At 40.1% G+C, this 20,681-nt stretch overlaps 1 protein-coding gene across 2 annotated transcripts in view; it reads left to right on the top strand.

Annotated features, from left to right (window-relative positions):
• The first annotated feature begins 94 nt into the window (after positions 1 to 94).
• pnpla7b (patatin-like phospholipase domain containing 7b) overlaps positions 95 to 20,681 on the top strand; it is a 33,398-nt gene continuing 12,811 nt past the window's right edge. The window contains exons 1-25 of one of the 2 annotated variants that reach the window (XM_035942627.2): positions 95 to 141; positions 2,179 to 2,222; positions 2,443 to 2,517; positions 2,797 to 2,884; positions 3,519 to 3,598; positions 5,237 to 5,331; positions 5,625 to 5,765; positions 8,046 to 8,205; positions 9,380 to 9,460; positions 9,656 to 9,784; positions 9,990 to 10,070; positions 10,546 to 10,666; positions 10,765 to 10,842; positions 12,109 to 12,191; positions 12,545 to 12,694; positions 12,889 to 12,966; positions 14,028 to 14,233; positions 14,323 to 14,454; positions 15,572 to 15,695; positions 15,796 to 15,985; positions 16,821 to 16,970; positions 17,600 to 17,663; positions 17,961 to 18,129; positions 19,710 to 19,892; positions 19,980 to 20,098. In XM_035942627.2, coding sequence (XP_035798520.2) covers positions 2,181 to 2,222; positions 2,443 to 2,517; positions 2,797 to 2,884; positions 3,519 to 3,598; positions 5,237 to 5,331; positions 5,625 to 5,765; positions 8,046 to 8,205; positions 9,380 to 9,460; positions 9,656 to 9,784; positions 9,990 to 10,070; positions 10,546 to 10,666; positions 10,765 to 10,842; positions 12,109 to 12,191; positions 12,545 to 12,694; positions 12,889 to 12,966; positions 14,028 to 14,233; positions 14,323 to 14,454; positions 15,572 to 15,695; positions 15,796 to 15,985; positions 16,821 to 16,970; positions 17,600 to 17,663; positions 17,961 to 18,129; positions 19,710 to 19,892; positions 19,980 to 20,098 — 2,819 coding nt within the window. In that variant the 5' untranslated portion in view covers positions 95 to 141; positions 2,179 to 2,180. Of the gene's footprint in view, positions 142 to 169; positions 555 to 2,178; positions 2,223 to 2,442; positions 2,518 to 2,796; positions 2,885 to 3,518; positions 3,599 to 5,236; positions 5,332 to 5,624; positions 5,766 to 8,045; positions 8,206 to 9,379; positions 9,461 to 9,655; positions 9,785 to 9,989; positions 10,071 to 10,545; positions 10,667 to 10,764; positions 10,843 to 12,108; positions 12,192 to 12,544; positions 12,695 to 12,888; positions 12,967 to 14,027; positions 14,234 to 14,322; positions 14,455 to 15,571; positions 15,696 to 15,795; positions 15,986 to 16,820; positions 16,971 to 17,599; positions 17,664 to 17,960; positions 18,130 to 19,709; positions 19,893 to 19,979; positions 20,099 to 20,681 lie in introns of those variants that run through there. The other variant, XM_023297621.3, reaches the window with a different exon arrangement.

Here is a 20,681-nt window from a genome sequence, read left to right as displayed (position 1 = left end):
CAGTCTGTGTCTGTTTCAAGTCGTACATTTTATAAAAGGTATTTTATTTTGAAAGGAGGACAGGATATTCAGATTGCTTTCACGGAGGAGTCTTCACACTAATAAAATTCATGTATACACAAAAACTTTGACCCAACAAAGGTACGTGGAAAAGTGGTTTGCTCGTGTTCGATGTAAAATTGTTATACGGAGATTTATTTGTCGGTTTGAATTTGCTATGAACTCTGTCAGTGCAGACGTCGTTCCGTTTCTGGCTTATTATGGGCTGTCCTCCGGTTGAGTAGCGGAATGCAGCGGTCACACTGTGCATTATTAGCTATAACACACTTCAGGTTTATGTTTGCTCATTCTGACCGTAAACGTGTTCTCCCTGCATGCTGGTCTGGATTCAGCCGTAGGGTTAAATAAACGGTAAAGCTGCGAGTCATTTGGCTCCACCTGCACCACATTGCAGCTGAATCCTGTCAAACTTCTTAAACGAGTTCAAATGCAAGTCAACTAGTGAGTTCTGCTTCTCTTTGCTCTTCGGCAAGTGCACTGACTTCGGCGGGGAAGTGAGTATACTGCCTCTACAAACTGAGCATTGATTTAAAAAAAAAAAAACAGCATCTATTTCTGAACAGTTTCAGAACCAGGCTGAGTGTATTTGGTGAATCTTTCCCCTTCTCCCTTGGAAGAGCTTTTCCACTCGTTTTCAGAGCTGAGGCAGTCTGGCTGTTTTAGGAGCTCATGGACGGAGTGGTGATGTTTAGGAGTGTCTGGTTACAAACACTGACAAGTGTAAATGATCTTTAACCCAGATTTTTGTGACCCTGTGTTGGTCAGCTGGGTGGGGCAGGGCACTAATATTTCTAGGGTCAGCGGCTATTAATAATATGTGAACATACACTGATATATGAACAAACTTCCAGAAAACTGCAGGCCTCATTTAAATCAAGGTTGAAGACCTATTTATTTACTGTTGCCTTTGATTAATGAGTGCCTTAATACCAGCACTGCAAAGTGGTTTTATTTTATCTCTTTTTAAATCTGTTTTAAATTCTTTGTTTTTATTATCATAAAATTTCATGTAGATTTTATTGCTTGAATTCTGTTTTATTTCTATGATTTTAATGCTTTTAATGTCCACCTTTTAAATCATCTTTGTTAATTATTTTCTTTGCCATCGTAAAGCACTTTAAATTGCCTTGTGCATGAATTGTGCTGTAGAAATAAACTTAGAATAGAATAGAATAACTTTATTGTCATCATACATGGGGGCATGGTGAAAATATAAGTAGCTGCTGCTGGACGGTGCATTGAAACAAGCTAAGTTAACAATAAATAAGAAAATCAAATGTACACATAAACAAAGCTATATTAAGAATTCCAACATATGCAAAAGAGGCAAGATATATACTTTACAGTGAGGAGGTAATGAGATCAAATAAAAACCAATAAAATAGAATAAATATGGACAGGAGATTGCACTTAAGCAGCATGATTAAAGTGACACTGTTCAGAAGTTTGATAAGATAAGATAAGATAGTCCTTTATTGCTCCCCACACCAGGGGAAATTCACATTGTTAAAGCAGCTTATGTAGCAATAAACATAGAAATAGTAATAAAATAATAAAAAAAAACAGTAGTAATAATATTTACAATATGTACAGGGATGAGAAATAAGAATGGAAAATATAAGTTTAAGTTTGATGGACCATGGGTAAAAACTGTTTCTCAGCCTGTTTGTCCTGCATTTTAAGGAACTTGCTTTGCCTAAAGGTTTAATCCAAACATACTCTCTTTAGTCAATTTCACCCTTAGAGATTGCTTTCTTATATCCACCCATTATCTATACACCAATTAATCCTCACCAGGGTCTCGAAGGGGGCTTCGACACCATAAGGGGGCTGAAGTCTATTGCAGCTGACTGAGGGTGAAGGTAGGGGACACCTGGACAGGTAACAGTCTGTCACAGGGCTACACATAGAGACAAACAATCACAAATGGGAGGAAGCTGGAGAACCTGGAGAAAAGCCACACATGTACAGGGAGAACATGGAGACTCCATGCAGGAAGATCCCAGGAAGGCCAGGACATGAGCCAGGGATCTTCTAGCTGCAAGGCGACAGTGCTAACCACTGAACCACTGTGCAGCCCAGCTTTATTACAGTGTTTCATTATCTTTTTTTGAACAGACATGGACGACAATGATGAAGAGGAGAGCTGCAGCATTTACCCGGTACGTCATCTCTCTGCAACAGTTGTTGCACTTCGTGGTTTGAAAATACAAGACTGCACTTTTGTCCATAGTGTGGCTGCAAGGTTCAGATGATGATAAATGCATTACAGATATTCTGCAGTGATATTATCATGTGTGCTTTGGGAAATGAAAGATACAGCGTGCCTCACATTTGGCTGATTTTGTCTCGTCAGTTTTGTCTCCATTCTTTGTGTTTCAGAGCCTTGTTCCTCTCAGTAGTGAGTTTACCACCAGGATGCAGAAGTTTGTGGAGGAGAGGACAGAAGTCAATATGGTAACCTCTGACATACACATCCCAGTGGTTTGGCTGGAATATTGTGTGCAAATGGTTAGTTTAGTTTTAAAGGCAACAGCTTGCTTCTAAAGTTAAACCAGGTGATGCAGTGGAACCAGACAGGATGAGTTTACTAGTGTTTTAGTTCTGACTTTTTATCTACACAAGTGTACAGCTGAGTAAACAAATGGAAGTGTTGGATAAATGACAGAGGATTGATAATATATATGGATTTTTTTTTTCCACTAATCACGAATGTTTTGTGTGTTTTTCTTCTAGTGGACTGTCATACTGATTGGAGCTGTGACAGCAGTTTCTGTTGTTGGAACTGTTGTGTTCCTTCTTTACAGAAGATACAAACTGTCAAGTCAGTCCCTTTATACTGCTCACTGTGCACTGTTTTACAATACATTTATGTCTAAAAATCTTCGGCATGCAAAGATGTACAAAAACACACCCAGATGCAGTGTTTATGCTTGAGTGTTAGTTTGTCGTGTGGATTTCAGCAGTTGAACTGAACTTGTTACAGAATCACTGAAGATGTTCTAATGATTTGCCTTTGGTTTGTGTATATATGGTTTATAGTTTCAATTTGCATAAAACCCTCCTTAAGGAAAATAACAAGATAAAGGAAGCTCAATAAGATATGAATAAGTAAGATAAAGAAACAGTTAAAGCAGAAAGTAAAAGCTAAAGATGAGTATACTTAAAGTTACAGTGAAGCACAGGACATGAAGTAACTTTCTCAAGCTGAATTTAATTAAAAAGCCTAAATCAGTCGCTGTTTTAAAAGAACTGAGGGTTGGTGGAGACCTGTAGAGACCTGTATCTCTGTTGATTTTGGACTCTGGGGATTGTAAGCAGACCACCTGGAAAGTTCATAATGCAGCAGCAGAATAGAAATGTATTTTTACCCAGAATCATTCAGTGTTTTCTGTTCTCATCACTCTGATTAGCACAGACAGATTGGTAGTCTGACACAGAATGTCTGGTTGTTTCAGAGGAGGAGGCTGGTGTCCCTCACTACCGCTTCAGGAAGAGGGACAAAGTGATGTTCTACGGCCGAAAGATCATGAGAAAGGTTAGTGCCTTCGTACACTCTGAAAGCCTCTGGAAGTCTACAGTTCAAAGTAATTTAACAAGGCTTTATTTCTAGAATCCTCTGAATTTTTTAACCACCTGAGAGTGTTCTGTTCATTATACTATAAAGAGCATTTTTACCCTTAAGTTGCAAGTCCATTCATAAACCAATATAAAGATGGAAGTGACAAATTACATACAGTGGGGTCCAAAAGTCATGATCAATCTATTAAGCGTTGTTCACCAACAGAAAGGAGGCATTTTCACAAATATCCATCTGTCCATTATCTATATACGTCACTGAGGGTGAAGGCAGGTTCACCTGGACAGGTAACAGTCTATCACAGGTCTACACATAGAGACAAACAATCACACTCACATTCACACCTACGGACTATTTAGAATCACCAGTTAACCTCAGCATGTTGTGGGAGGACGATGGAGAACCTGGAGAAAAGCCACACATGTACAGGAGAACATGGAGACTCCATGCAGAAAGATCCCAGGAAGGCCGGGATGCGAACCGGGGATCTACTAGCTGCAAGGCGACAGCGCTAACCACCAAGCCACTGCGCATCTCCACAAGTACTGGATTTGATAAATCAAGAAAGCAAGCCTGGGAGTTTTTTTCTTCTCTAGAGCTGAACACCTGCAATGAACTGACTCCAACCTGACCATGAAGAAGAAGCACTCCAGACATGCTCCACCATTTGGGTTTGTATGTTTCTGCAGAAGGATTGATACAGCTGCAGGACAGTTAGTCAAAGCACACCTCAAAGCTTTGACATGGAGACCAAGCAGTGCTGACTGTCATGAACTTTCCTCCACAGTCATCTGATCAACCCCACTGAACATTTATGAAGGTTTAGAAACACTTGAAGACCGAGAATGCCAAACAGTCCTGAACATGGCAAGAAGCTCTTTGGAACATTTTCACATCATGCAGCTTGACTTCTGCTGCCACTAAAGATAAGGAAGGGCGAGCAAATGCTGAGGTATCCTGAAAACCACCAACATTGTTCACAAATTCAGCTTTTCACTGTCATTATGAAGCTGATTTTCATGACTAGCATTTGCACTGAAACATCTAGTATTATAATTAAGTAGAATACAACAAAGAAGTATCTTCAGTGGTGACCTAAGATTTATTTGACACCAGTTTATGTACTTGCTCTGTTTGTGTAACATGAAACAACATTTTAAATTTTCTGTTAATTTCTATGATGGGATATTTTCACACATGTTCAGTTTAAACTACAGCACTCTCCAGTTTTGAACAGGTTTGTCAAGTCAGAGTACACCGCTAACAAATAGCAGGAAATTCTGCTTACACTGGAGCTCAGGCCAAAGGTTGAAGACTGCATACAATTACCATGCACGTGTTTGTGGTTAGCTGCTCCTTCTATATCACACAGTGTAAATATCAGCGGCAAACAGTGTGCGACAGACAATATTGGAGTTAAATGGTTTTGTAGTTGCTTATTAAGTAACAATCAGCTGTTCATCTCATGGCTGTCTGACTCTCAGCAAGGCAATTCAGAGTGCTTTACTAACAATAAAAAAGCATTAATTGTATTGGTCTGTATTATTGTTTTTGCTGTGATCAGAAGCATCAGGTTTCTTTTCGTTACTGTTCCAGGTCCAGACACTGTCCTCTGTTCCTCCTTCTAACTCCAGCTCAGCCTCGCGGCAGAGAGTGAGGAAGAGGACCAAGGTGCTGTCAATAGCTCGCAAGTGAGTCCTGTTTTTCAGTATTTGGTCTAGAGATAAGCTTTGAATATGAAAAGCTGAATTCTCACCTTAAGCACAGTTGTTTCAACAAAATAATCTTACTTCAGGTTGTTATTTTAAGATAAGAAAAGCATGAAGTCAGAAGCCTGACAGCTAAATATTGTGTCTAATGAATTTTGTGTAGAGTTAGCTTAGAATTAGGAGCTTAAACCTGGCTCACAGATTTGTTAAAATCTGGTAAATAAAAAAAACAACAACAACAGTACGTTCAATGTGTTTTTTCTTGTTTGTTTTAGGATTCTGCGTATCCGGAAGGAGCCCCCCACCCTGCAGCCAAAAGAGCCTCCTCCCTGTCTGCTGGAGGCTGACCTGACGGAGTTTGATGTTCAGAACTCCCACCTGCCCTCTGAGGTGCTGTACATGCTGAAAAATGTCAGGTTAGTGAAATGACACAGTTCAGTAATCATCCACCTCATTCCCTGCCCAGGTCAGAAGGGAAATCCACATAGCCACAGCATTAACGCAACTGGAAGGCAACGTGAATGATCGTCTTGTAACAATAGCATTTGTCAAGGGCTGGGATGTGTTAGGTGGCAGGATCTTGAAGTTCCTTTAAGATCTGAAACAATATGTGTTGCCACATCATAGCAGAAAGTCAAATCAAATATATGAGGAAGCTTTAGCATAAATCCTGTCCCGCCCAGAGCAAGCTGACTGTAACTCCTATAGTTCTAGTTTGCATCAAGATGACAGGCAAAACAAGACAGAGGAGGAGCGCTAATGCTGGCTGTTCAGCACCTAAAGACTCTTTATCTACTTGGCTTTCCAGAGGATGAACGTTTTCATCAGCAAGGGTTGAAATAAAGTTCTCGTAGCAGCTTGTTCTTTCCCCTAGTTGGTAAATGGTCTGCAGTTATAAAGTGTCTTTTTTACCTGAGGTGTTCCAAAGTGCTTTGCAAAGTGTTTCTCATTCACACACTCATGTATCAGTGGCAGTGAAGCTTTCAACAGGAGCAACCTGGGGCTCAGTGTCCTCCATAAGGACAGCTCTGCATGTAGAAAGGAGGGGAAGAGGATCCAGAAACCAGCTCTGTGATTATAGGACCACCTAGAGCCGGTCACGGGTCTCTAGCCATTACTGATGCTACATATGCAGCATAAGCAAGTTTACATTATTCATCAAGTAGACCACCTACGCAAAACAGCAGATAGTCATAAATAATGCAGGTTTTATCAAACAGCCTGCTGGAGGGGAGGAGAATCTGGGTCTGTCAGGAAAGATTAATTAGGAGAAATTTAAGCAACTTTTGGTGAATAAAATGTCCCTGACATATTTAAAATACATATCGGTGATGGTGGTAGTACAAATGAGCCAAAGACTGACATCTTCGTCATCTGAAAACTCGCATCACAAACGCAAGGCCTGGTCAGAAAACTTACAATTGGAGATTTCAGAGGAAGACTGGAGTTTGGCCTGTGCTGAAACACACACCAAATCTATAAACACACGCAGTAAGTTAATTCATTACAAATGGTTAATGAGGACTTACATCACTCCAGTTGAATTAAATAAATATGACAAAAACATTCCAGACATCTGCACAAAATGCATATAGATGCGAAGGGAACTTTTTTTCACTGTAGCTGGCAATGTACGAAAAAAAGTCCATTTTGGGAGGAGGTGAGGAAAACAACTGAAAAAATTATTTCAAAACAAATTCCAACAAATCCAAAAATTTTCCTCCTGTGACTGTATCCAAAAAATTCCAAATATAAAAAACATGAAAGAGCTTTTATAGACCTCAGCTTGCTTACTGCTAAGAAGTGTATTGCGTTACTTTGGAAATCAATGAGTAGACCAAGTATCAGCCAGTGGTTGAGACAGATGCTGTCAAATCTCCCTGTAGAAAAAAAAACTTACATTTTGAAAGACAAGCAGCAGGTCTTTGAAAACATATGGGGACCCTTTGTGAAGTACGTCAAAGATCAAGATTTAGCAGACGCTCAGATTGATGAGTGACTGATGGACCATGCAGCTTCTGCACCTGCATTTTTATTTCTGTGTATATTCTCATAGGAATGCATGTGCACTTATGCACTGATATAAGGGCACTTAAGTGCTGATTTTGTTGTGTTATCTTTGAAATAGACTGGACTTGCACTAAAGTTTATAGGGGAGAGAAGCGGTTTGTTTATTTGTTTGCTGTTACTTTTTGTTTGTTTGTTTGTTTTTTGTGTTGTTTTTTTTAAAAAGCAGCAAAACAGTTTGTATTCAAGTTTCTATACAATGTAAAGGTGTTTCCATTGCTGTGAAAAACAAAATAAAAATACTGTGGAAAAAAAAACAAAACAAAACAAAAAACAAAACAAATGAGCCAAAGCGAGGATTAAATCTGGATTAAACAGCATAAAAATACTGTAGCTAGCTGACCTTTTTTTGACTTCAGTGGTGTGACTTTAACAGGAACACTGACACTGCTACATGAAGTAACATGTCATGGAGTCTACCAGGACTGAAACCTAAAGGGTAGATCACTATTCTGATTCACCGGTGGGTGTTAAGTACTGAATTTCCATCTTGGATGAAAGCAGTTTAATGGAATATATTTTTTTATTTGTGGCAGTATTGTGACCTGGATCATCTGTGGTGTTACATTTAGTTTCTGGGAGCATGGTGAAATGCCATCAGCGGTAATCCAGCTATGTGTGGTTTCCAGGGTGCTCGGCCACTTTGAGAAGCCTCTCTTCCTGGAGCTGTGTCGTCACATGGTGCTGATCCAGCTGCACCAGGGAGAGGCTCTCTTCCGACCCGGTGACACCGATGACAGCATTTACGTGGTTCAAGACGGACGCCTGGAGCTGTGCATCCATGAGAGCGTAAAGCCACATCAGCTAAGACGTTTACACAGAAATCAGAAGAACTTTAGTGTTCCATTGGTACTCTTGTCTTCAGTGTTTAGTGTTCAGTGTACATTTAAATCACAATTGATCAACCTGGCTGAGGATGTAAGGGTTTACACAATAATTGTTTTCAGATAATCTGGAATTTTAGATTTAGAAGTAAAGTAGAAATTGTGTAACAAAATAAGTCTGAATTACTGGATTATTATGTAATGTAACCATGTCAGAATTATTCAGCTTCAGTCGAATGTTAATCACATACCAGTTTGTGAGGCTGCCAGGTTGTTGCAAATCCCAATTCATAACAATGCTGAATTTGCTTCAGCTTTAAAACAGATAACTGCTGGGGTTGAAACTCTCTCAAAAAATAACAGAGGATAAAAAAATGTTACACCAGCAGGGAATGGTTTAAAAAAACTGTACCCATTTATCAAATTATATACAGAAACCAAAAAATATCCAAAGTTTCCTTTGGATGCCTGAGGACTGAACTAAAATACCAAAAGAGGAATTAGACGGTATTAATGGTAAAATGATCCAAAATCACTCAACTATACACTACCGTTCAAAAGTTTGGGGTCACCCAGACAATTTCATATTTTCCATGAAAACTCACACTTTTATTCATGTGCTAACAGAACTGCACAAGGGTTTTCTAATCATCAATGAGCCTTTCAACACCATTAGCTAACACAATGTAGCATTAGAACACAGGAGTGATGGTTGCTGGAAATGTTCCTCTGTACCTCTATGGAGATATTCCATTAAAAATCAGCTGTTTCCAGCTACAATAGTCATTTACCACATTAACAATATCTACACTAGATTTATCATTAATTTAATGTTATCTTCATTGAAAAAAAATGCTTTCCTTTCAAAAATGAGGACATTAGTAAGTGACCCTAAACTTTTGACCAGTAGTATATATTATTAAACTTTCAGAGACTGTTTACTCAAGTGTTAGTTGATTTGCTGTGGTTAAATTGTATTCACTTTACTACAGTGTGTTGCAGGTTAAGATGCCTGAATACTTTCGATTTTTACTGTTCTAGCGACAAGTATGAAAAAGCAGCCAATATTTTGGATCTGTCGGCTGTGTTTTCATGCTTCTTCCAGTCTCATGCTGAGTCCTGATTGTGTTTTACTGCAGGATGGAACAGATGCTGTGGTTAAGGAGGTGTTACCAGGAGACAGCGTTCACAGTTTGCTCAGTATCCTGGACATCATCACAGTATGTATGCCGTCCATCTGTTTCTTATCACGTTTTCTGCTTTTGCTTAATCATCTTTGCCCTCATATATTACTTACATGTAGTTTAGGATTGATTTATAAACACTGTTTACATTTTTTGTAGCTGTATATTAATCTGTTTGTGTATGAAGGATATTACGATCAGCATCATCCCTCTTGCTGCTTTATATTTCAGGGCTATCCAGCTCCTTATAAGACGGTGTCTGCTCGGGCAGCGATTCCCTCCACTGTCCTGCGTCTTCCAGCTTCAGCATTTCAGTCAGTCTTTGAGAAATATCCTGAAACTCTGGTCCGTGTCATCCAGGTAAATGTCCATAGATAAGAAGGAAAAAAGAAGCATTTAACTTATTAAGTCACCTACAGGCGTTGAGAGTGTCATCTTAGCGAATGCATGACATGCAGCTTAATGCAGACAGTTCAGAAAATTGTAGCCACACTATTTAGCTTCTTGCATCAAAAGTACAGCCAATATTTTCTTTGTGTTGTCATGTTTCTTTTCTGTGCTGTAGATAATAATGGTGCGACTCCAGAGGGTGACCTTCCTCGCCTTACACAACTACCTTGGTCTTACCACTGAGCTCTTCAATCCGGTACTGTTCTTTTCATCACTTCCATACTGTAATCTGACATCTACATAGGTTGGATAACCTCATTTTTCATATCTGTATTACGGTTGAACTCAACTTTGTTGCTCTTTTTATGTTATGGTTTGTAGACCATAAATATTCGTAGAGCATGAGTAATGTGCAGACATCAAGACATTCATTTCTGCATTAACATTCAACAAACCACACTCAGTGGGTGTGCACTGAGCAGGTAAAGAAACAGGACAGAATATATTGCATTTGCAGAACACTGAGATTTAACAAGAGGACAAGGATACAACTTTTTTGACAGTGGTGTCGAGGCTATTATGACAATTATATCAGTTTAACTTTATCCCATAATTAGTTGAGAGAAATGGGAGGATGACAGAAACATCATACTGATTTGTGTGTGTGTGTGTGTGTGCGTGTGTGTGTGCGTGTGCGTGTGCGTGTGCGTGTGCGTGAGTGTGTGTGACAGGAGAGTCAGGCTATCTCCCTGGTGTCGGTGGCAAATGTTCTGGGTGAGGCTCATCCACACAAAAGCTTCCGCCGACAGGCATCCCACTCTGACGATCTGGGCTCAGAAAAGGCTGACGCTGGTCTGAAACTACAGCTTTCTCTACACATTTTTACTGTTAGGCTGCTCATGTAGTGCTGCTTGTCTAAAGTCATGTGTTTTCTTGATTTGCTTTTGCAGAAACGTCCAACATCTCTGACATGTCCACATCAAAATACAAGAAATCTCGCTCTCTCTCCAACCCACTTGCTGTGACAGGTATACACACATGTAACATCACTGTATGCACATGCACGCACGCATGCGCACACACACACACAGACTTTTGTGATATAATAAATATGGAGACTGTTGATTTTTTCTACTTTCAAATGGCAAGCATTGATCCTGTTTGTAACACCGCCTGTTGATAAAAGTGGTACACCATGAGGAAATGACCCTTTTCACTGGTTTAGTAAACAAATTATGAATGTGATATTCTTTGATGGAAAAAGTAAGTACACCTCTGGTATCAGCAGCTAATATTGTTCATAAGCTGGCACATTGTTTTTTCATTTTTTGCACAATTGTCCAGGTTTCCTGAAATTTCCAACTATTTTTTCTGTAAAATCCTTTCAGTTACAAGATGTCTGAGGGTTTTCTTGCATTTGCTGCTTGTTTCAAATGCCCACAAAACATCAATCAGGTCCATATTGTGGCTTCTTTAGCCCTTCCTTGGTGATGTTAAGTTACCTGCAGCTCCTGTGATGAAATTTTGCAGTTCTTGGAGACTCTTTTTTCATCAAGTCCCAGACAAATTGGCAGTGGTTTAGAATCTATGCTACTTGAAGATGATTTTCCTCAAATTTCAAATTATTTGAAGAGCTTTTAAAATCCCCTGCCAACCCATCCACACCTTGTTTTCTGAAGACCTTAGAGGGCTCTTTAAATCTTTTTATGACACCACACACTACCAAAGCAAAGAGAACATCAGAGTGTTGATGGTTTCAATTCTATTCAGTGCAATCTCGAGGTACTTCACATAAATGAAGACCTGATAAAATTATACAGAGAAACCCAGTGATCCCTTTGAGCAGCACTTGGCAACAGGTTTAAGAGTAGTTCCAGCTGTCACTTCTTAAAGAGGTTCTAGTCACCTGGAACCCTGATGCTAATTTGATGGATGAAGGTGTGATAACTATATGGGTGAATTTACTTTTTTCGCTTACTTTTTGAGCTAATGTTACTGCTAGTGTACTCACTTAACGAGCCTGGATTAAAACCACTGTCAAATCTAACCAGCAAGCTTGTCAAACTTGAAATTTAAGTTGTGAGTGCACATATAAAAATGTTTTAATTTGCTGCTACAGAGAACACTACGGCATAAACAGGTCTGTAAACTGTAATGAATCCTCTACGACAGCATAGGAAGATGATGGTCTGTCAGGAATACTAATCAGTGGAGCCTCAGTGAGTGTTGTGCTGATACTAAAATGTACTAATGAGCATAATCGCTGTGATTTTTTTTTTGTTTTTATTTTGCAGGTGAAATGTCAGTTGACCTCAACAGAGTGTATGAACGGGGTCGAGTTTCTAAAGAAGACTTGATGCCTCACAGTCCTGTGAAGGTCTTCAGATGAGAATTCTTTTTCTTACACTTTTAGCAGTTTGATGATGTTGAACAAACAACGCCACAAACTTTATTGATATTTTTCTTGGGCTAGTGAACACTGGGAATACAGGACAGTAACTAAGCACTGGAATTCTTACATTCACTATTCAACCGATGCCTGGTCTAACAGAGAAATACGGTATAGAGGAATTGGTTGAGGTTTATGGGATAGGTGTATGAAAACATTTCCAGAGTGATGTTATAGTTGGTTTGTTACATTACACTGTATTTGCATGCACATGCTGTGATTACTTTGAATAAATCTGCTCCTCACGGCTGCTGTTTTGTTGTCACTCTTTATCTTCTCAGTCTATTTTAAAGAAGAGTGTGACGATGCAGCATACTCCGTCTGCGGTTTACCACTACAGTGATGCTGGAGGAGGAAATGTCTACCATAACAAAGTTAATGCAATTTTCCAAGCTGCTAAAAAGGATCTGCTGCGGGTCATCCAAATACAGGTAGCTTACTGTGCAAACTGTACTAGCCCTATCTAAACTATCTACGGTACTACCACAAAAATCAACTTAAACCAAATGGAAAAATCTGTTGTATTTTGGGGAGTTTTATTTTTGCTATGGTGGTCATAACTGTGTACTTCTGAGAGGGTGAATAATCATCTCTCTGTGTTTTGCTTGCCATGGGATGTCACCAGGATCCCAGTCTGCTGGAAGGGAGGGTGATTCTTCGCCAGGTCAAAGCCGGCTCTATTGTGGCCCACCAGGGAGACCAGGTCAGTCTGTCAGGCTGACATTGACAGAAACCCTAGTTCTCATTATGTTTCTTTTAATGGGATGTACAGATCATTAAAGCGCTGAATGCATGTGAAGTTTTTAATGAACAATGTCCCATTTTCGTTTTACTCCAAGTCTCATCTTTTACTATTACATCTCTTATTCTTGTGGAGAAATTTGCTTCTACAAAGTAACACGCCACTGTGATTATGTTCTGATCTGAATGCATGAATGATACAAATCTGACTCACGAAAAGTAACAGGAGGAGAAAATGTTTAGATAAACCAAGTTTAGGTTTATAAAGGTGCCCTGTGGAGTTTTCTCTGCCATTTATATTGACTGTTTTAATGTGTAATGAATGATTTAAATGCATATCCTTCCTTATGAAGTATTACATGTAAAGTTGTGGTTCTTTTTGTTGTGTGTTCTCATGCACTTGCACATGAACAAGCAATGTAATAACACTGCACCATAGTGCTACCAGTGGAGAACGCTCACGGTTTGAATCCAGCCCAAAGCCTGTGCTGTTTCCTGTCTACCTCCATAGACAGGCATCCAATAAACTCAAAAGTGACAAAAAATGATTTTAAAAACTCCTCAGGGTTCTGTTTAAGTTATTAAAATGACACCAAACCACCATCAAACCAGTGCTGAAGGACACTGAAAAGCCCTAAATAACAAAAAACAGCTAAGAATTTTTGATGTCAATACCTTTGTCTCTATGAGTGACTGCCAACTCATCTGATCTGTTCTTCTTATGAGATTATAAATCATTGCGACATTAATGTTTAGGAAAGTAAATTCATCATAATTTGGAATTAGAATTTACAAAATGTTCTCTAGATCTTTTCTCAGGATTCTTCTGGAAATATCATGCTGACTTTGTTTTCTCACATTTTTTGTTGAAGAGGAGTTCTAATAACAGCTTATAGCTTTACATACTGTATGACATTCAATAGAGCAGAAACTAGTTTGCTTGACTTCCATAATGTTTTACTGGCATGTAACCTTCATCCCAACAGCCGCATATCCTATTATTCTTCTCCACATCACTTACAGGATGTGAGCGTGGCGTTTATCATTTCTGGGTCACTCCATGTCTACCAGCGGATGACAGACCGTGAGGAGGAGAGCCTGCTTTTTGTCACCCACCCAGGAGAGATGGTGGGTCACCTGGCTGTTCTCACAGGGGAACCCCTCATCTTCACTGTGCGAGCGCATCGAGATTGCACCTTCCTCTCCATATCCAAGGCCCACTTCTATGAGTAGGACCAAGCTCACACAAGTAACGTTCAGTCATTTCTTGAAGCTTCTTCTCATGTACTCAAACACATCTGCGATTTCAATTTTGCAGGATGATGCGTGAAGAGCCCAGAGTGGTGCTGAATGTAGCTCACACCGTGGTGAAGAGGGTGTCACCATTTGTCAGACAGATCGACTTTGCTTTGGACTGGATGGCTACAGAGGCTGGCCGTGCTGTGTACAGGTACTCTAATACAACGATGAATGCATTCTTAATATAAATTGTAACGAAATTCAGTTAACAACCTTTATGTTGTGATCACATTATTTTCAGTCTTTTCTAGGGGTATCATCATTTTTGTCCAGGTCTGTTTCATGAGTTTATTTTTAAAAATAATTCTGTTGAACCACTGTTCAAAAGCAATGTCTGATTTTCATTGGTTAATTTTCATAGAATTTTTATTTGTTATTACTTCTGTCAGATTGAAATTATTTCTGTGACCATTGTGGGTTTTTCTTTAATTAACTGAGGGGTACCAACAATTTTGTCCATGTGTGTAGTGGGCAGCAGGAATTGATGGGACTCAGAAACACCCCCACAATTTAATCAATTGTTCTTTGGATCATTTCAGATGGATAAGTCCTGATAAGTCCTCAGCTGTGGATTTGTAGTAGGATCACAATCATGTGATCATCAACAGGCAGCTGACGTAGTGTTCACTTGTTGTCATGGTTACAGTGATGCTGTGCTGCTATCTCACAATGACACAGAAATCTTTAACAAATCCGTGGATTCAGACTATAATCCGCTTCACTGCCAAAATCTAATTACTTGGTCCTTGTGTCGTTTCTGACCTTCCCTGAAAATTTCATCCAAATCCATTAGTCGGTTTTTGAGTAATGTTGCTAAAAGACAGACAGATGTACATCTGTCTGTCTGTCTGTCTGTCTTCTGTCCGCTCATCACATAACTCCGCCAAGGAATGCGGCGGTGTAATAACACAAACCTCTTTATTATCCTGTTTATTTGCTTTCATTTATATCTATTTTACATGTTTGATTAACTTCAACATTCATCCTTCGGTGGTAATGATCTGTTACTCTTAATAATTATATGTCATATTTACTTATATCCCAAATGTAGAGATGCAGAAATATCTTTTCGGTTTTTTTTGTGTCTTTCTTGCTGACAGTTTATGCAATTTTTTGCGTTTTTGAGTAATATTGCTACCAGACAGACAGACAAACCAACATTGATTGTCACATAACTCCGCCGATGCTCCACCTCTTTGATGGAGTAATAATCATTTCTGTTGGGTTTTGTTGAATTTTGTCCATTTGGGTTTCTTGATTGTTTTTAGACAGGGAGACAAGTCAGACAGCACCTTCATCGTCCTCAGTGGTCGTCTGCGCTCTGTTATTGCAAAGGATGATGGGAAGAAGGAGCTGGCAGGAGAGTATGGCCGTGGGGATCTAATTGGTGTGGTGAGTGTTCAGAAATGTGGGATCCTGTGTAAGTTTGGAAATGAACAGGGACTAGGAGAACATGTGGAAAGACTGGACACCTGTTTTGTGGTTTAACAAGGTTGAGGCTCTGACACACATGAACCGAGCCACCACGGTCCACGCCGTCAGGGACTCTGAGCTCGCCAAGCTGCCTGAAGGAGCACTGAACTCCATCAAGAGGAGGTATCCTCAGGTTGTCACCAGGCTGATTCATCTGCTGGGCCAGAAGATCCTGGGGAACATGCAGCAGGTCAACGGACCTCTGGCTGGTAATCTTTTACGGTTTTGTTGGTGTATGTTTCAGGATAGGACTGAATTTAACCACTCTGTCTGCAATATAAACATAACCAGCCGTAATGAGGAGATCTAGCTGACTTTTTGAATAACTGGCTGCTGACTTTTACGACACACCATCTCTTGTGGCCTGAAATCACAAAACAATACTAAAATGTATTTTATCCTATTTCAATTTGAGGGAAGTAATTAACTATTATTGTCAACAGCACTCAATTATTTGCTTGATCAGTTGATAAGTTGTTTGGTCTATAAAATGTTGGAAAATGGTAAAAATTATTGATCAGTGTTTCCTAAAGCTCAACATGTTGCCCTCAAATGTTTTGTTTTATCCACAACCCAAAGACATTCAGTTCACTGTCGTAGAGGAGAATAATGAATGTCAAATTTAAGATGCTGGAATCTGATATTTGAATTTTTAAAAATAAATAATTACCCAGACAAATGAATTGATGATTAATCTTTGAATTGTTGCAGCTCTGTTCAGTAGCACCAAGCATAGACTGTTTGGAGAAGTGGGCATAGCCACTGAGACGGCATCCACAGGTTTGTGGACGATCTGAATCGTCCAATTTGGCATTCATGCAGTCACTGTGGTCTGTGACCAAGAATCCAGGTTGTACGGAGTGAAACTCAGCCTCATAAAGCCAAACACACTAACTGCATGTTGACATAAGACCAGAATCTGAACTTATCACTCCACACTTGTCCATCGATAAGAGGACTGGGAAAACCCTAAATGGAGTGACTGCACCAGTTAAAGCTGTCCAGTGAAATAGCCCTAACCTTTCCCTGTTTTTTGCCCTGCAGGTCGTAGCTTGGCTCTTCACACTCCCACCAGTAAGTGGGATGCTGGGAACCCAGCTTCTAACCTGTCCACTGTGGCCATCCTGCCTGTATCTGAGGAGGTTCCCCTTACCGCCTTCACCCTGGAGCTGCAGCATGCACTCAGTGGCATCGGTACAAACACACACACGCACGCACACACGCACACACACGCACACACGCATGCACGCACAAAGTGTTTTGTCTGTTTGGTTATTTGTGCACGGAGAGTTGTGAAACTGTATCTCAAGCTGTATGTATGTACTCAAATTTGTGTATGTGTGTGAAAATCTGCACATATGTAGTCTGTCGTGTGTGTGTGTGTGTGTGTGTGTGTGTGTGTGTGTGTGTGTGTGTGTGTGTGTGTGTGTGTGTGTGTGTGTGTGTGTGTGTGTGTGTGTGTGTGTGTGTGTGTGTGTGTGTGTGTGTGTGTGTGTGTGTGTGCGTGCGTGTGTGTGCGTGCAGGATATGCAAAATGAAAATGTAAAATTTTTACATATGTAAAAGAATGCTTAATTATATGTGCTCATAAACAGAATGTAAATGTCCCTTCAGTTTGTGTGAAAACTGTAAAATTCTGTGCAAAAGTAAAGGCCAGCTTTATTCACTAAATATTAATAGGGAATGTCCTTTACCCATCACATACCAATCTGCTTGTCGCTTTTTGACTCTTCTGGAGTGTCCACCATGTTATTCATTGTACAACAGTCATCTACGTTTTTAAAAACATGTATGTTTGTTTGTTTGTTTGTTTTTTGCTACAGGCCCCACACTACTGCTAACCAGTGACATCATCAAACAGAGACTGGGTTCTGCTGCTCTGGACAGGTGGGGTCGGGTTCATAGACGAGGAATGCAAAATAAGTGGCTTTACTTGACTATTTAAGTTCTTTTCTCTGTTCTCTTTGTGATCATGCAGTAGAGTAGAAAGCAGGATATAGATCAGTCAAGAAGTAAAAATAATGTTTGTGCAGTTCATGAAATACACAGATTAGGGTGCAGTTTGATCAGTGCATGATGCCACCAGGTCACATTTGATGTGGCTTTAGTTGAAATTCACTCCACACATGTGTTTTAGGTTGATCTAACTGAGATTCAGTCATGTTTGTCCTTCATCTTTTAAAGTGTCCATGAGTACCGTCTGTCCAGCTGGCTCGGTCAGCAGGAAGACATCCATCGCATCGTCCTCTACCAGTCTGACCCCGGCCTCACGCCTTGGACGCAGCGCTGCATCCGCCAGGCCGACTGCATCATCATTGTGGGACTGGGTGAGCAGGAACCCACGGTGGGAGAGGTTAGTGGAAATACACACTTGCTTCTTAAGCTTTTGTGTTTTTTCTTGAGTAAAGTGCTCTACATGTTCTCTACTATAAATTCTAAGAGTTAAAGATGGCCAGCTCTGTTTCTGTAAATCCACTTCAGTGAACAGTGTGACAGCAGCAGAGGCTACTGTCTTACACCCAGCAAACTGGGATAAACTCACACCATCCACTGAATTTGTGATTAATTATATGATTGGTTATCTTCTCGTAAAGTAAATGATCAAAACTTGGTTCACATCCTAAACATTCTTTACAGGTTTTATGGAGAATGTATCACATCTTTTTATTTTTTTTTATATTTTTTATCAATCAAACAATGTTAGCACTTCCAGATTGATAACAGATGACTTTTATGTGACGCATTAGAGATGCTTTTAGCTTTCAACAGAATGTGTAAGTCACTACTGTACGCTCTGTTAGTGAAAGAGGTGAAAGATTCCTGGGGACAGATGCATACACCTCAAAAACAGGTGTACAGCATTTCCCACACAAAACTGACATTTATATACACTGCCTGGCCAAAAAAAAGTCACCACCTGGGTTTAACTAAGCAAATAGGTAAGAGCCTTCCATTGGATAATTACTGAAGTGATGAAACAACTTCTTTAACCCTAGCTGATACACTGAGGAGTTTCTCATTTCCTACACAATCATGTTGGAAGACATATCCTGTGGTCATGGAAAGGATGTTAATCTGTCTCAGAAGGGTCAAATTGTTGGTCTGCATCAAGCAAAGAAAACAACTAAGGAGATGAAACTACTAAAATCAGTGGTGAACCATCATATTCCAGGAACAAATGTGGTCTGATGAGTCCAGATTTACCCTGTTCCAGAGTGATGGGGGCATCAGGGTAAGAAGAGAGGCAGATGAAGTGATGCCCTCATCCTGGCTAGTGTCTACCAGCCTGTGGGGGTTAGAGTTATGATCTGGGGTTGGTCAGGTTCAGCAACGTTATGTTCCCAAAGAATGAGGTCAGCTGACTACCTGAAGGTACTGAATGATCAGGTCTTTCCATCAGTGGAGGTTTTCTTCATGTTCCGAGATGAGGATGTCAGGATTCATGGGGCTCGCATTGAGAATGAGTGGATCAGGGAGCATGAGATGGATTGTCCTCCACAGACTCCAGACCTCAGCCCCACTGAGAACCTTTGGGATGTTCTGGAGAAGACTTTGGTCCGACTCTTCCATCATCAATAGAAGATCTTGGTGAAAAATGAATGCATCTCTGTACAGAAATAAATGCTGTGACTTTGCAGAAGCTTATCGAAACGATGCCACTGCGAATAAGTGTCATTCTCAGAGCTAAAGGCGGTCCAATGAAATATTAGAGTGTGTGAGTTTTTTCCAGCTGGGTAGTGTATGTGATCAATCCAAAGTGTTACAGACTTTAAGTAAGTATACCACCCCTTCAGGAGCTTAACCTGTAGAAACTGCAGCTGTGACTGTAACATTGAATACAGATCAGCTTTTGAGGTATTTATGAAACCAACCCTCTGCAGTGGATCAGCATGAAAAGCTGAGTGAAAGCTGTCTCCTCCTCTCCTCTTGTAGTTGGAACGAATGTTGGAAGGTGGCGCTGTTCGGGCTCAGAAGCAGCTGGTGCTGCTGCACAGGGAGGATGGACCGCCGCCCAAAGGGACGGCTGAGTGGCTGAACATGCGGAGCTGGATCTCCAGACACCATCATTTGTCATGTCCCCGCAGAGTGTTCTCTAGAAGGAGTTTACCTAAACTGGTAAAAGAACAGTCTTTTATAGGCACTTCTGACCCGCTCAGCAAGCGCTTCATTTCTTTTACTCTGTGTGTATATGTGCATTTTCAGAGAGAGCTGTACCAGCGTGTGTTTGAAAAATGTCCAGATCGTCATTCCGACTTCTCCCGCCTGGCCAGGATCCTGACAGGAAACAGCATCGCCTTGGTGCTGGGTGGAGGGGGCGCCAGGTACTCCTGCTGTACATACCAACATATTCAGCATCTCAACAAGCTACATACACAAACTATAACTACAACTACCTACTATCTACAACTGCATACTAGTTACCTTGTAGTCACAATCTGAGCCACGATTTGAGATCCACATACAGTGTAATGTCTATTTGTGTAAGCTTTGAGTAAAGTTTTGAAATCCATCAATAAAGCACCAAGTGGGGATGCATTTTCATCACTTATTGTGATTTATTTTTTCCCCAAAAAATCATAGAAACACAACTTTGAAATTCTGCCACACAGAAGGAATTTCCAACTCATCTTTAAAGAGGTGAAGCTCAGATAATTGAATTAATTAAAATAAATTATGAAGTCTAATTTATGATATCATAACTTTCCATTTCCCATATGACACTTGGGGTGGGTCTGATCCCAACGTTGGGAGCGTCTAGATTGAACTCAACTACAAAAGTAAACTTGCAGCTTAGACACAGATGATCATGATTGACTTTCTACAAAACAGGTGTTTTTGCTTTTGATACTTGATATTTTGATACTTTTAGTCAATTTAACTACTATATTTGTTCTTTTGAAAATG

This window comes from Amphiprion ocellaris, chromosome 6, assembly GCF_022539595.1.
Source record: "Amphiprion ocellaris isolate individual 3 ecotype Okinawa chromosome 6, ASM2253959v1, whole genome shotgun sequence".
Lineage (NCBI taxonomy): Eukaryota > Metazoa > Chordata > Actinopteri > Pomacentridae > Amphiprion > Amphiprion ocellaris.
The sequence above is the reverse complement of the archived record's forward strand: the minus strand, read 5'-3'. Positions and strand labels throughout refer to the sequence as shown.